Source organism: Acanthaster planci, linkage group LG04 (genome assembly GCF_054643075.1).
Source record: "Acanthaster planci isolate LZ-2023a linkage group LG04, COTS_SCS, whole genome shotgun sequence".
NCBI lineage: Eukaryota > Metazoa > Echinodermata > Asteroidea > Valvatida > Acanthasteridae > Acanthaster > Acanthaster planci.
Window position 1 is genome coordinate 12887480 of NC_141780.1, and position 13831 is coordinate 12901310.

Here is a 13831-nt window from a genome sequence, read left to right on the forward strand (position 1 = left end):
ATCTTTCTATATCCGACACTTCATACAAATGCTCATTTCAATTTTCATGATCATCAAATGCAGTAGTACTTGAAAAATGCTGTCTTGTTTAAGAGTCTGATTCTTACTTAATTACCATATTTGACTAGGAAAAAGGATACGACTGCGGTATTTATGTAGCATCCAGTCCAGTCCTAAAGGAATGTTTAAGACTAGTGAAACACATATTCATTCTCTTGATCAAAGAATTATGAGGGTCAGTTGTGGAATTCAAATGGCGTTGATATTGTTTTGTAGTGCTCTCAATATGCAGATTTGTATCAATTTATTTCTTAGTGTCTGCATGCATGTGTTGTGTGTACTCTTTATGTTTGGAGATTTGCTTTGTTTAAGCTCATGATTATAGTCTTTCTGCCTCACTCTCAATGCTTGACATGTAATTATATAACTCCTGTACATTTATTGTGTGGTATCAATCGTGTTTGCATTCTTTTTTTTTAACTCCTCATCTAGGTGGAGTTTCAGTTGGATCTCCCGAGGAATTGAGGCAGCCAAAGCTAACTACGAGCTTGCTACCAGCCAACTAAATGTACAGTGCATGCAGTACAAGAGATATGGCAGTTCCTACATGAAAAAGTGCGGATTGAGCCCAGATGCCATTGCACAGCTGGCAATGCAGGTACCATAAATGCATAGTTCTGATATAACCTGCCCTGCAGTCGTCACTAATGAATAAAATCAGCTCAGTTTATCATGAAGGTTAACCATTTGATGCCGGATGACATGTAAGCACAGATAATTTTCCATGTTTTTTTCCATGGAGAGTTTGTGCACTTGTTTTAAAATCCTTTTTACATTCTGCGGTTAACGTACCTCGTATATTGATTGGTCAAAGTGCAATTGCAAGGTTGAAGAATTTGGGGATAAAAAAACCTACCCCAAGCAGCTTTTTCAGGTAAGATAATTTAGTGTTAACTGGTTAAACACAGACCCCATCAAAGGTGGATCCAGGGGCCTAACGGGCCTGGCCTCCCAACCAATTTTTTTTTTTAAATCAAAGTGAAAATAAAAAAGTGTCTTAAATGGAGGTTGTTCTTTATGGACAGAGCCATTTTGTTAAGGTTTTAGGTACGGTTATGCAGACATCGTTTTGATTGGTTGTACTTCTCTGCTTCATGATGTGTCTGAATGTTTTCCTAAGTACACCAGAAAGTTTCATCTCAATGCTAAAAAGGTGATTTAAACCATCGCAATTACCCTGAAATGGTTTTAGCTAAAACGTTTTCTGTCAGTGCAGTTGAGCCAGAGTTACATAGTTGTTTCTGTGGCACGCTTTCGTTCATAAACAAGCGTGGTATCCAACATCTTGCAGACGCATTACTGTAGTGTTGACTCAAAACTGTCACATCTTGCACAAAAGACCACCAAAAGTCAACAGTCAACAAAAGCCATAGAAATGAACTGCAACGAAAGCATTCCTCTGTCAATGGTCAATGTTAACTTGTGACTGCTCATCAGTGAAAGGTCTAGTTATGGTCTGTCCTTGTATCCGCTCTGTTTTTATCAGCTCTGTAAAAGTGCAAAAGTTGTTAACAGTGTTGTGATTGGTTAAGTTTTACATACATAGCACTGTAATCTTGGCAAAACAGGTGGCATTCCATTGAGTTACTGGCGGGGTACCAGCAGTGACTGAAACCTGTAGCACGGCCATGTTCAAGCAGGGTTGCACAGAGTTCATCCGATCGGCCACATTGGAGACCAAGAGATGCACGGAGGCTTTCTACAAGAAATCTGGAGTCAGCTCAGCAGAAAAGAGAGCTCTGGTAAAGGCCTGCGTGAAAAAACACCAACTGCTGTGCACAGAGGCTTCCATGGGCTAGTAGGAGGAGTCATATACACAAAGAAGTATTCTAGTGCAGGTCCTTACTTCAGTCAGGAGAATTACTGTGTTTGGATGGATCATTATGTCCCACACCAAGCGCATGCTGACCAATCACAGAGCCTCTTCTAGCAAGCCGCAAAGGATTGTGGTAGTTTCCATTGGAGGATATGGAGCAGAAACACCAACTGAAATGTTCTGTTCACAAAAACTTGATTGACTGTGCAAAAAATGAAAGTATAGGTATCATGTTAATGTTAAAAAAAATCTACCAATGCGATATGAAATTCATCATTGCCAATGCCAGATGTGTAGGTTTCAGTTGATGAATGTTGAGGTGCAGGATTGCCCTGACTCAAGCCAGGCAACATATTGTGTGACTAAGCACCCCTATTTTGAGGTACGTGAGGATGAAAAAGGCCAGTACAAGCATGGAATTTTGGATCAAGATGGGGTTCATTTTCCTGCCAGAATAAAAGCCATACAGCCAGAAACATGCACCAGTATATGCCAGGCGTGATGTAAACATATGGCCTACCCAAATATTCTGACTGTATATTTTGACAAATATACATGACTTCATAATGTATATACATTCTGCAGCCAATTTCAGGTCACTTCAGGCAATGGCATAACTTTATTCATATCAATTTATTGCATAAGTTACAAAATAAATTATGCCAAATATTCTCAAAAGCTATACACTGTTTAATGCATAACATACTTCCCAATGAACTTAGTTATGGCATAACTAGTGAAGTAGTTTTAGGTGGTGCAAGCAATGAATTAGAAATGGATAGCATCACTAAATACCGTTTGTTGTAATGCACATTACGAGGGCCTGGGGGGTGTGGACTAGCTCTAAAGGTAATTAATATGTCCTACCCGGTATTATCCAGCCAGCTGATTAATTGGTTTCTGCGCCACAAGGTTCTCACTTATACGATCATAATTAACAGATGACGAAACTGTCTCTGTTGTTGGCTTTACAACCAACGAAAGTCTTTATTGAAGCACTCCTCACAAAAGTAGGGTTGACAGACTGTCAAGCAGACTGATGGACTGTTGAAGAATAATCGGTGAGTCGATGGACTAATTTGATGGGTTGACGGACTAATTTGATGGGTCGATGGACTAACTTGATGGGTCAACGGACTAATTTGATGGTTCCATGGACTAATTTGATGGATCGATGGACTAATTTGATGGGTCAACGGACTAATTTGACGGGTCGACGGACTAATTTGATGGGTCATAGGTACGTCATACACCGTGGTTGCAGTATATAGCCCTAAGTTCTCTTAACCAAAACACAGCTGTTCAATAGCTAGGGCCACTCAAAGTGACCAAAATTACATAACACTTCCTTGAGTATAGACAGTCTGCATCCTTATAAACCCAAAACATCTTGGGTGACGGTCTTCACAAAAAATAATCATAAAATGACTTAGCACAAAGCAAAAACTCTGGAGATCTCTATTAGTGGGCATGTACATGTACTAACTTTGAAATCTGGCATACAAATAATGTAGAAACACTTGCAAAAGTCAGAGTGTGATGCTTCTTGGAATATAAATATACACAATAATTCAGGGACTAACCTGGATATGTTAAGCTTCTTTCCTACTACTGGCTACAGCCGCGTTGACAATTAAACACAGATGCCACTGGAGCTATATAATAGAACAGAAATTTAGCCTTGCAAGGTGTCCGAACATCATCAATCAACTAGGGCATTGTTGATTCAAGTGTACTAAACAAGGGTGTAATCGGAACAAGTGGAAGAGTGTACACTAAAATAACTTGAGATGAATGCAATGATTGGGACTGATCATAGAAACAAGCAATACAAGTCCATCAACATTAGAAGTAAAACATTTTATAATACTAAGTCATCCAAGCAAACTGAAAATGAAGTTACATACATGTAGATTGCAACTAGAAAATATTCTAAGGACAGCAACTCACCCCATATGGCTAGCTGTGTCGACTTGAGTGTGGGACTGTTGACCAGTGGTCTGCTGGGTGGTTCAGTGCAGACTGAATTTGACCCATAGGCCCTTATGCCCTTTGGAGTCTCTTGATGGACATTTCAATCAAGAATATGATTAGTCATTCACAAGTTTGACCATACCTTCTCCAAAGATTGATTTGCATACAAACTTCCCCATTGGTCAAATCTTTGAAGGTTCAGAGTGTAACTCTGCTAATTAGCAGAATCAGATTTTCTCCCAGGTCTCAACAACCTGCAACCTTCAAATTGATTAATCTCCCAAACAATTGAAACTGACATTCTGTCTCTAAAAATTCTCAGCGAGGACTGTGGGAAAGTTCCCCTAGAACAATGGATTGGGTTAGCAAATGGGGTAAACATTATGACCTCCATCATTGAATACCACAGATGGTTTCATTCGGGTTACATATGGTTGGAAAATATCCTTGGAACAAGGGGAACAGAATAAGAAAAGTGAGATACTAACCCACAAAAAATATATATTTTTCCATTTCCTGACAGTAAAAAAGAAAACACAAAATGAATTTGGCCTCTAAAATCCTTTTATTTGCTGTTCAGGTCAAGGATGGGACTATCACCTCTTGGCCTTACGTACCCTTGCCTCAGCAACAGGCAGACCCATTCCAGCAGTGTTCCAAGATCCTGCCTAGGCTAACATCAACACCATCACCCTGTCCACAAGCACCACAGGGGTCACGCTCAGTTCAACAGGAGCAGCGTTTTACCCCTACCCCCCAAGTGGACTTGGGGTGGTCTACACTGTGAGTGATGATTGTGTGACCTTGACGTGCACCAGTTTTCCAACCTCGCCCAGTCTGTCTGACTTTACCGCAAGTGTCCATGATGTGTATGATGAACTCTATGAAGTCATGAGTTAAATTTCACTTTATGTGGGAGATTTGTTTTTCATCTTAAGAAATTAAAACTTTGCTTATTTGCAGATCTTCAGTGCAGGGCTCAATTTGACAGCCCTGTTAACCACATGATTTTACTCTAAAGAGGCTTTCGTGAGGAAAAATCGCAAAAAGCATGCATACCTTAAAGAGAAATTTGCTTGGCATACTCTCTACACATGCGCAGCCATGAAAACAACCATGCCAAGCATCCAGAGGACCACAATGGGTCAGGGGACCACGATGGAAATAAGCTATATGTATTTCTAGCCTTTTTGTGCCGCCCTGGATTTATAGAGTTCCTTTTATTTTTGTTGCATTAATCTAATTGTTTGTGTATGATCACTTATCAAATGAAAAAAAAACCACCCATGTGAAAAAATGCTAATGGTTAGCAACCTGTTGTTTTCTGGGTAGCACTGTGAAATTGGGTCCTGGGTTTTAAGTTGAAGAGGTCAAAGTGTATGTACTGTAAACTATAGCGAAGCACAACCACGGAATCTTCCCTTCTTCGAAGAAGTGTGGTTCTTAAAAGAATTGGTTGTGAAAGTGTTCTCAACGTTTAAGACAGCGTTCTCTGTGTTTTGGAGGAGTTATTGCCACTTAAATGCTTCCTAGTACCTAGGTGGAGAATTACAATTGGCTGAAAGATGCTTGACTTTGGGAATGCTGGACTTTAGGGTTGCTGGGCTTGAGGGATGCTGGGTTCGAGGGATACAAGTCTGTTAGAGTATGCATGTGTGTGCGCTGGTGTACGTGAGTTTGTTTCTGCATTCAATTAGGGACCCTGAACAATAGAGGATAATAAGGTCCTCGATTGACAACTGTGTACAAAACATGTGGGTGGTCTTCTAAAAAGTTTAAGTACAAACAAATGAGGAACAATAGGGGGTAGCCAGTTGCAGGCAAATACACACTTGGGTGTGTGTGTGTTTGCTTGGGCTTGAGGATCGCTGACTATATGAAGATGCTGTCGATGTTGAATCCAATATGTCCTTAGGGATGTTATTGTGTTGTTGGATCTTGATTTCTTCCTGGATTCTGTATTGGTGGTAGGCACTGATGATGCAATGAAGTTGGTGCTGTCCCAGCTGAGTATATGCAATATGATCTTGGTAGTTCATTATGTGGTACACTTGGATTTGTGTGAGAGAGAATGCACTGCATTTTTTTATAGTGTCCAGTGTAGGGAGGAGGGCGATGGTGGCCTTTAACTCTGGAAGGTTTGGTGGCTTGGCTTGCTGGAGGTAGATGTCCTTGTAAAACAAGGCGAACTTGCTTGATGTTGGTTTGGTTATGTCTTGAGTGCCTGGGGGATAAGGATGTTCTTGACGGCTGTCTTGCATCTGTGATGGTGAAATAATGAGCCGTGTGTGTGGGCTTGCAATACACTGCTTGTCCGGGGCAGCTTTGTGCTCTATGGGCGACTTGAACATCAAGGGGTGAGATGGAGTTGTTCTTTTCCAGCTCCGTGGTGAATTTAATGAGTGGATGCTGCTTGTTTTAAGTGCTCGACACTATCCCGCAGGACAGTGGATTCCACATCGACAGCATCTACTGTGCACTCCTGAAACCTAAAAGTAACCTATTTACACACTCCAGTGCTCACCCACAGCCATGCTCCACCATTATCCCTTAAGCAGAGCATCCCTCAAGCCAAGCTTCACTCAAGCTGAGCATCCCCAAAGCCAAGCATCTTTCAGCCGACCATAATCCCCACCTTAGGTACTTACATGACTTAAGGCATTATCTCAGCAGCAGGCCAAACTCCTGAAGACGGACACAGTAGGCTGTCCAAAATGCTGCGAACATTCTCACCAGTTCTTTTTTGAACCACACCTCTTCAAACAGATAGATTTCATGGTTATAACCACAAGCTATCATTTGCATGTACCTAATATCGTTACACCATGCTAAGCTTCAAAACATACTTGTACATGTATGTAATTAAGAATAGTGTATTGTAATAACATTGACCAGCTTGCCCCCTGTGTGAGCATGCATGTACATAGCATGCAATTTATTAGTGGCAGCTAATTTTGCTACATGCATCTATGTGTATCTAAGATTGGACAGCTGCGCACAAGAGGAAATCTGCTTCATTTGATACAGTGGAGAGAGGCTTTGACTTGCAAAGCTTAAAAGTATACCCGATTTGCTAGGTCTAAGAGAGCTGAGCATCAGGCACAAAATGAAGCCAAAATGCTGCTTTGAAAAAATAGATTAATTACGATAATTTTTCTACCAATCCTCACGACTGCAAACTGAGTAACATACAGCACTCTCCACATTGGAAAATTCCAGCCATACGTTTCATCAGAAATATGAAGTAAGCAATGTTAATAATGCTATTTTAATCTTTCTTTGAATTGTAACACAAAGACTGATGGTGGATACCTTTTAAACTATTAAAAGTTTAAATACATATCAGAGCAGTATGGAGCAATAAGCCATTTGCAAGTTAAATTTGAATAAAATCTGGTTCACCGAGTTATTACACTGATTGCACATAAACATAACAATTTGAATTCCCCAAACTAAAGACACTGTTGCTGTACCTCATGATTTGGGGCAAGCTTTTGCTTAGTGACCTCTTTCTCTGGATTCTGGAATGGACTACAGTGTAGTTCCTTTGTGCCCTTCTTATCCATTGAGAACAGTGTATTGCATTGTTGCAAGGCATCTCTTATGTAACTAAGAAAATGCTTGCCCCGAATCACAGGGTATAGCAACGGTGGTGTTAGTATGGAGAATTCAAACTATTATGTTCATGTGAATTTAAAGAACTCAGTGTACCTGATTTTATTCAAATTTTACTCACAAAAGGCTTATTGGCCGCTATTGTTCAATTGTGCTACTGTTTTCCGTGAAAGAATCATGAATACATGCGACAGACAGTTCATTTTAAGGTATAGGAAGTATACAACTGATATCACCCATCTGAAAAAAGATGTATAATTAATGCACACCAAGAAACAGGTGCATAAACACAATTAATGAGAATTTACTATGGCTTTGCAATTTACTCTTCCTAAAATGTTAGCACAGGTATACAAATACAGATATTAGATATTCTGTGAGTTTCTGTCCTCACAAAAGAAAAAATTGCATCCCATCATAGTGATCCTGTCTGCCATGTCCAAGATGTCTTAAAAACATTCCAAATTTGTGGTTACTATTTTGAGTGATGATAAAAATACAAGCACATGTACCATGCTCCACATGCTTCGTTAGCATCATATCAACTACACTGCCCCAGGAGACCATCTGTACTGACCTGAATCAGACCCATACATAAAGTACAATTTCATTTCTTAACATCATGAAACCCAGTTGAAATCATGAGTTGAATTCTATAAATGCTGTGGATTCACTGCAGTGTCTGGAATGTAAGTGTGGCTTGCTTCCACGGCTGAAATTCATGGGAAATTCCTATCTCATACTGTACATATGTATCCCTCCTGAGTAATAATCCCACACTTTTTAGCACTGATTTAATGAATATTATATAAATGACATTTGACCATGAGGCATGGATGAAGTGCAGGTATATAGTATATGTATAGCACTAAACCACACCAAACAGGAATCTTTTGGTACGTGTATGGTTTCACATGACATCCTATTTTAGTAAACCCATGGAAAATAGTACTTTAATGAAACAAATATTGCAAGAAAAAATGGATGATTGTTAACTGAACAAACATACAACACACCTGCCTGTACATGTAGGGCCTATATACATGTATACAATTTACGTGTGTGTGCATGGGCAAGATGATGTTTGTTCGAACAAGGTCACAAACATCCGGACCAAAAACTTTTAGGTACAGTGGGTGGCTATGCCCCTCCCATATATGAAATTATATCAGCTACATTGATAGTTACTATCATAGCTTATGTGGGAAAAGGGCGTATTATATATGCATTCATGCTGTGCATAATGTACAAGGTACACATAAAAATAGAACGCATTGCACTGTTGCCACATACACTGAATAATTAGCATCAATCATGTCAATTGAAACATCAACCTGCAATTTTCTCTAAGCAATGAAAATCCCACCTCTCACCCGTGAAGTACTGTATTTTAGATTCTCCCAGGGGGGTTATCATATAAGCAACTTTACTTAGAAATTGCCCTCCCCCCACTGACAAAACCACCTCCAATTGAGAAAAATCCTTACAAAAGGTACGTGTACGAAAACAAAAAATAAAAAATGGTTATCCTAAACCCCGTAGTCAAAATTGAGTGCATGTATGGTATGATTTCAGGCAATGGATAGAGTTTTTTAAAATTTACGTGTACATATGAGTAGGAGGGCAAGAAATGTGGGGAAGTAACATGGATACTACAAATTCTAATAATTTAGACCAATAACTGCATTCCTACATTTTAATTCATATCTTATGTAATCCCTAACCAACAAGTTCTTATTTCATAAGAAAAAAGTTACATGCAGATGGAAAACTTTGAAAGCATAATATTTACAAGCAGGAATCTACATTTTTTCATACATAAACTTGAAATTTATCTTATCTTTTGTGCTGTCTCAATAAGGCAGCATCTCAAAAGTCAGAAGGCTAAAGAAGGTTCCAACAAGGAAACAAGAACAATGCTTGTTCAAATTAGGAACACCTGCTGTTTCTTCTTAGAGCAACACATGTTCCCAATTGGGAACAGGAAGTGGTGTATATGTGTGCAATCCTAGATCAGGAATGTCATCTTCCCCGGTGAATACTCAGAATACAGTGACTTTCCATCGGGAATACACCGTGTTCCATAAAGGAGCCTTCCAGTTGGAACAGGCGTGTTCTGCAGTTTGAGATGTTCCCTTACTTTGCCCCATCCTACTATGTAGAGAGAAGCGCAAGCACAGTGCAAATCTACCAATGAAATTTCATAAGCAGTGAGATCCCTCACTGTCCCTGCATAAGCACAGGTTACAAGTCTCTTCACTCATCCTCCTCACTAGGCTACGTAAATGTAAGCTATGCAATATGCTCTCCAGTTTGTGCACTAAGTCCAAAGATGTGAAGCTGGAGGGAAAATGTAGCGTCAAGCAGAAAATCAGTCTATCTACATGTGCAGGAGCAGCTGTAGAGCCAATGCTTTTCTGTTTCAAAACAGTTGCTGTTTTAAAACTACAACTTGACAGCGTAATGAAGTTTGGTTTGCGTACATTACATGGGTGCATATGTCCACACACTGGGTTTTGAAACCCAAATTTCATTTACATGTATATCTGGCTATTTTCCCAAAGATTTCAGATGGGTAATAAAAGATATTCATCGAATAAATTTAAAGACTGAAAAATGTCGCTGGTTAGTTTTGGCCTCATTTTACTTAGTGGTGTACAATTATCTCCCTAACCCTCTACCTATCCACTACTTAACAGTTACCTTTTACAGATTTCGGTTCAATTTTAAACGTTTAGTATCCTTATTGGTCATATTAGTACTGAATCAGAGGTTAAATTCCCTTTTGAAATAAACTTGTAGTTCATTGTTATACTGAGGCAAAAAGTCATTGGCTCTACATTTTATGGCAAGGACCAAAGGTTGACCAGTGATACAGATCAGAGGCAGCACATGTGACAACCATGACAAACTGTCACTAAAAGGTTCTTGAGCTGTCGGAACTGTCAAAACATGATTGTTGATGGAACAGTTTGCAGACCACCCCGGTTCCCTTTTTGAAGAAGGTCCAAACTTGGGCCCTGGCTGTGCAGATGAGGTTGGCCTTCCTCCGGTGCGGTTTCTTTGGTATGCGCAGTCAGGAGCGTGCCTGCTCCTCCAAGCCAAGCTGGAAGAGGAGGATGCCCATCGGCGTCCGCTTCAGCCCCAGCGATTCCAACTTCTTGCCCATCTTGTTCTTCAGGTTGCGCATCCTCAGCGAAGCGTGGATGAAGATCACTAATAAAAGCCCCAGATATCATACAGGTTGGTAAGATTTGGTCCGTATCACAACCAGAGGCCTTTCAACCACAAGTACATTATACATTGTACATTCATATAGTACATTTAGTATCAAGCTTGGTATTGTATCAAGCTTGACCCAAAATTTGCAGCCTAAGATGTCAAATGCAATGCTGGTTAATACTGAACAGGCATGCTAAAACTACTGACACTGTCAGTTGCAAGAGTGGAGAGGGTAGCTACTGAATGATGCTGGCTACTGAATGGTGGCAGTGGTACAGGGACATATTATGATAGTGATTCCAAATGAATGAGAATTGGCTGCTAACCACAGTCCTTTCTGGCCTCCCATGCCTGTATATAGAATTCCAAGACCAGCTACAAAATAATCTGGCAAACTAAATTGACAGTGTAGTCAATAATAGGGCCAGCTATTGAATAATGGCTATACAGGTAACAAGGTAAACTACTGAATGACAGAGAACAGCAGACTAACAGGGCCACCTACTAGCTGACAGGACCACCTGATGAATAACATGGCCACCTCATGAATGATGGCCAGCTATTGAGAGATGAGACCAGCTCTGAAGTGGTGAAAACATCTTCTGTACTCATATGTGATGTGGCCAGGCTCTGCAAGAGAGCTCTGGCTACTCAGCTATTTGGGTCGATCATTAGTAAAATACTCACTTGCCAGTGGAAGGGTGACGCCCCACAGGAACACCAGCAACCCACCGAACACCTTGAGCGATAAGAAGCAGCTCAGCAGGATGAGGAGAAAGCAGACAAAGGGATGGTTCCTCTTGAATCGATGCACCTCCACCCGGTTATTGCTGAAGTAGATGAAGATGGCAAAGATGACCACTATGGTGAGGATGCCCAATAGCATGGACTTGGGGTTGAGGGTCCTGAGTAGGGGAAGAAAAAAATAACCATTGAGAGTCTATCACCGGCAGATGCCCGGTAAACCAAATTGTATAAATTTACATTAATCCAAATCATATTAGTTTCCTCATTCATACAAACAACATGATGACTAGTACATATATCGATAGGTAGAGAATAAAGTGCATTGGGCTACTTCAAGTAATCTTTGGGAATTTTAATAACACTACTGTACCTTTTACATATGCACATATATGTTTATGTAAAATGTAGTTTCTTGCATTGCTTTGGAGTTAAACAATGCGACTTGGCCACTGTTTGACTCAAAATTGTGCAAGTCAATAAATGCAGTGCATTACGGTCCTTCAACTGCAAGGTGGCACTAAAGCCTATCTTATACTCAGTGAACCTACATGTACATCAGCATTAGGCTAGTAAGTTTACTTTTTTCAGGTGATTAACTTCTCCTGCTTCAATTATAGTTTTGATAAATTGAACTGCCATTTCCCCCCCCCCCTTTGTCACGTGCTAATTTTTATGCAAGGTACATATTCTATAAAAAATTTTTGGGAATTTTCCTATTGAAACTTTCATCTTGAAATTTCTCAGTATGGAAAGGCTGCCAAAATACCTGACATTAGCAGCGGGAGTCCAGAAGAAGTTAATGGTGTTACTAACTAGAAAAAAGTCTGTGTTAAAAACTTTCCCTTGTCTACTTTCTGCACTCTATACTGCCCGCTGGTGGTGGACCCTGGATATGCAGGTACCAGTAGTCCAGAATCCAGGTCCCATTTAACAAAACAATACAAATACAACTAGCCTTCACGAAGTGTATTTTGTTGTCATGCAGTTCCACTTTACTATTAGTACTAAAATGGCACAGCACAATTACCATCAATTCACCCTTCAACTGGCCTAGTGTTTAAGGCCATGGCATGAGAGTTGGCCCCCGTAAGGATACAAGGGCCTAGGATTAAAGGTCAGTAATAGTGATGCCATATCATGCAGAATAATCAAAAAGGTGGAATGCAGTAAAGTCTACACAGCAGTACTATTACTAGTAGGGTGTTCATTACCATTAGCACCCTGTTCCTAGTATAATAAGGAAAACAAAGTCCACTTTTTCAAACTAACATTCAGACCTTTAGGATTCGTTCCTTATTCCTAGTAGCTCCAGTTTAGGTAAATTTTGACAATATTTAAGCAAGAAAACCAGAATTTTTTACCCCAGTTCGGTGAAAGATGACCGCATCACGCCATTTTGTCTTACGTCTTGTTACCCGTTACCCAACCCAGCCATTGTGGATATATTTATAGGCCAACTGAATTTCATAAAAGAAACTTTTATGGTTCCAGGTCAAGGAACCAGACTACATGCGCTGATTCGTCTTCGTTCGCAGCTCTTCGTCGCATCACTTATGCTGCCATTTCACCCCATAATAATCCCTCAACATGCTCAAAAACCAAAGTCTTTCCCTCTTTTCTTTCTGATATGAAAGAGGACTTCACCGCCAACTTATTTTGGTGAGTGGTGGTGGTGGTACAGGGTTCTAATGGCATGGTAACAAACGCCAGTACTTAGCACTACTAGGCCTACTACTAGCAGTAGCATGACTAGTAGTACTACAGTAGTAGTACTACTAAAAGTACTACTAGTAGGGCCTAGGCCAACTACAACTGCAGTACAATGTCTGACCCCACTGTCATGACTGTTCAGGATGTAAGCCTAGCTAAGCCTAGTCATGTAGTATTAGTACCCACCCAACTATGAGAAATATCAGTACAGCAGTCAAAATATAGTTAGTTTGGTAGTACAAAAGGTTGTCTATAATGCGATTGGCCCATCTTGACGGATTATTTATGGCAGGCGTGGAGAAGCGGGCTGATTCTAGGAGAAAATCACTGAGAGATCGTAAAGGCGGGACCTCGAAGTCATCCATTTTGTGTACGTGTGTCGGATCATCTGGTGCTCTTCCCCTTGTTCGTTTAACTTTACATAAGACTGCGCAAGGTTTAAGACCAACCAATTGCGAGGGGTAGACTTGTCAAAACGTATTTCTGTATTATTTTATGACCTTTATTCTTTGTTGTAATGTTCAATGTTGAAGTTTATTGTTTATTTAAGAACATCCAAACTTCGCAGCCCAGAGGTCGAATCACATTTGAATTTTCAAAATAAAAATTAAATAAAAACAAATATCAATGTAATTGTATTATTACAACATTACTATAAATTACATCAAATATCATATTACATGACAA

General features: G+C 40.0%; 2 protein-coding genes and 1 long non-coding RNA gene across 4 annotated transcripts; 1 reads left to right on the top strand and 2 right to left on the bottom strand.

The window, feature by feature from the left end:
* The first annotated feature begins 187 nt into the window (after window positions 1-187).
* On the top strand, window positions 188-5242 carry LOC110988526 (uncharacterized). Of its 2 annotated transcripts, XM_022252132.2 has the most exons (4): window positions 188-658; window positions 1629-1802; window positions 4431-4633; window positions 4814-5242. In XM_022252132.2, the coding sequence occupies exons 2-4, from the start codon at window positions 1689-1691 to the stop codon at window positions 4836-4838; spliced, it is 342 nt and encodes a 113-aa protein (XP_022107824.2). In that variant the 5' UTR covers window positions 188-658; window positions 1629-1688; the 3' UTR covers window positions 4839-5242. The 2 variants fall into 2 exon arrangements, with proteins under 2 accessions (XP_022107824.2, XP_086991875.1); XM_087135749.1 differs by lacking the exons at window positions 188-658; window positions 1629-1802 and adding an exon at window positions 1857-2258.
* LOC147799402 (uncharacterized) lies at window positions 2444-4433 on the bottom strand. Its single transcript, XR_015425023.1, has 2 exons — window positions 3827-4433; window positions 2444-3531 (listed from the first exon to the last, which is right to left on the bottom strand). It is a non-coding gene; the product is annotated as an uncharacterized LOC147799402 (long non-coding RNA).
* A 1495-nt stretch (window positions 5243-6737) lies between the features above and the next one.
* Window positions 6738-13541, bottom strand: LOC110988525 (PRA1 family protein 3-like). The gene is made up of 3 exons (XM_022252131.2): window positions 13331-13541; window positions 11375-11592; window positions 6738-10681 (listed from the first exon to the last, which is right to left on the bottom strand). The coding sequence occupies exons 1-3, from the start codon at window positions 13507-13509 to the stop codon at window positions 10542-10544; spliced, it is 537 nt and encodes a 178-aa protein (XP_022107823.1). The 5' UTR covers window positions 13510-13541; the 3' UTR covers window positions 6738-10541.
* Between the last annotated feature and the right edge of the window lie 290 nt (window positions 13542-13831).

Coding starts and splice junctions, on each gene's coding strand:
- LOC110988525 (XM_022252131.2), bottom strand. CDS start 13,509: ATGGATGACTTCGAGGTCCCGCCTTTACGATCTCTCAGTGATTTTCTC. Junction 11,593..13,330: donor CTGATATTTCTCATAGTTGG/GTGGGTACTAAT, acceptor TCCCCTACTCAG/GACCCTCAACCCCAAGTCCA. Junction 10,682..11,374: donor CGTCACCCTTCCACTGGCAA/GTGAGTATTTTA, acceptor GGCTTTTATTAG/TGATCTTCATCCACGCTTCG.
- LOC110988526 (XM_087135749.1), top strand. CDS start 2,133: ATGCGATATGAAATTCATCATTGCCAATGCCAGATGTGTAGGTTTCAG. Junction 2,259..4,430: donor CTAAGCACCCCTATTTTGAG/GTACGTGAGGAT, acceptor TTTGCTGTTCAG/GTCAAGGATGGGACTATCAC. Junction 4,634..4,813: donor GACTTGGGGTGGTCTACACT/GTGAGTGATGAT, acceptor GCTTATTTGCAG/ATCTTCAGTGCAGGGCTCAA.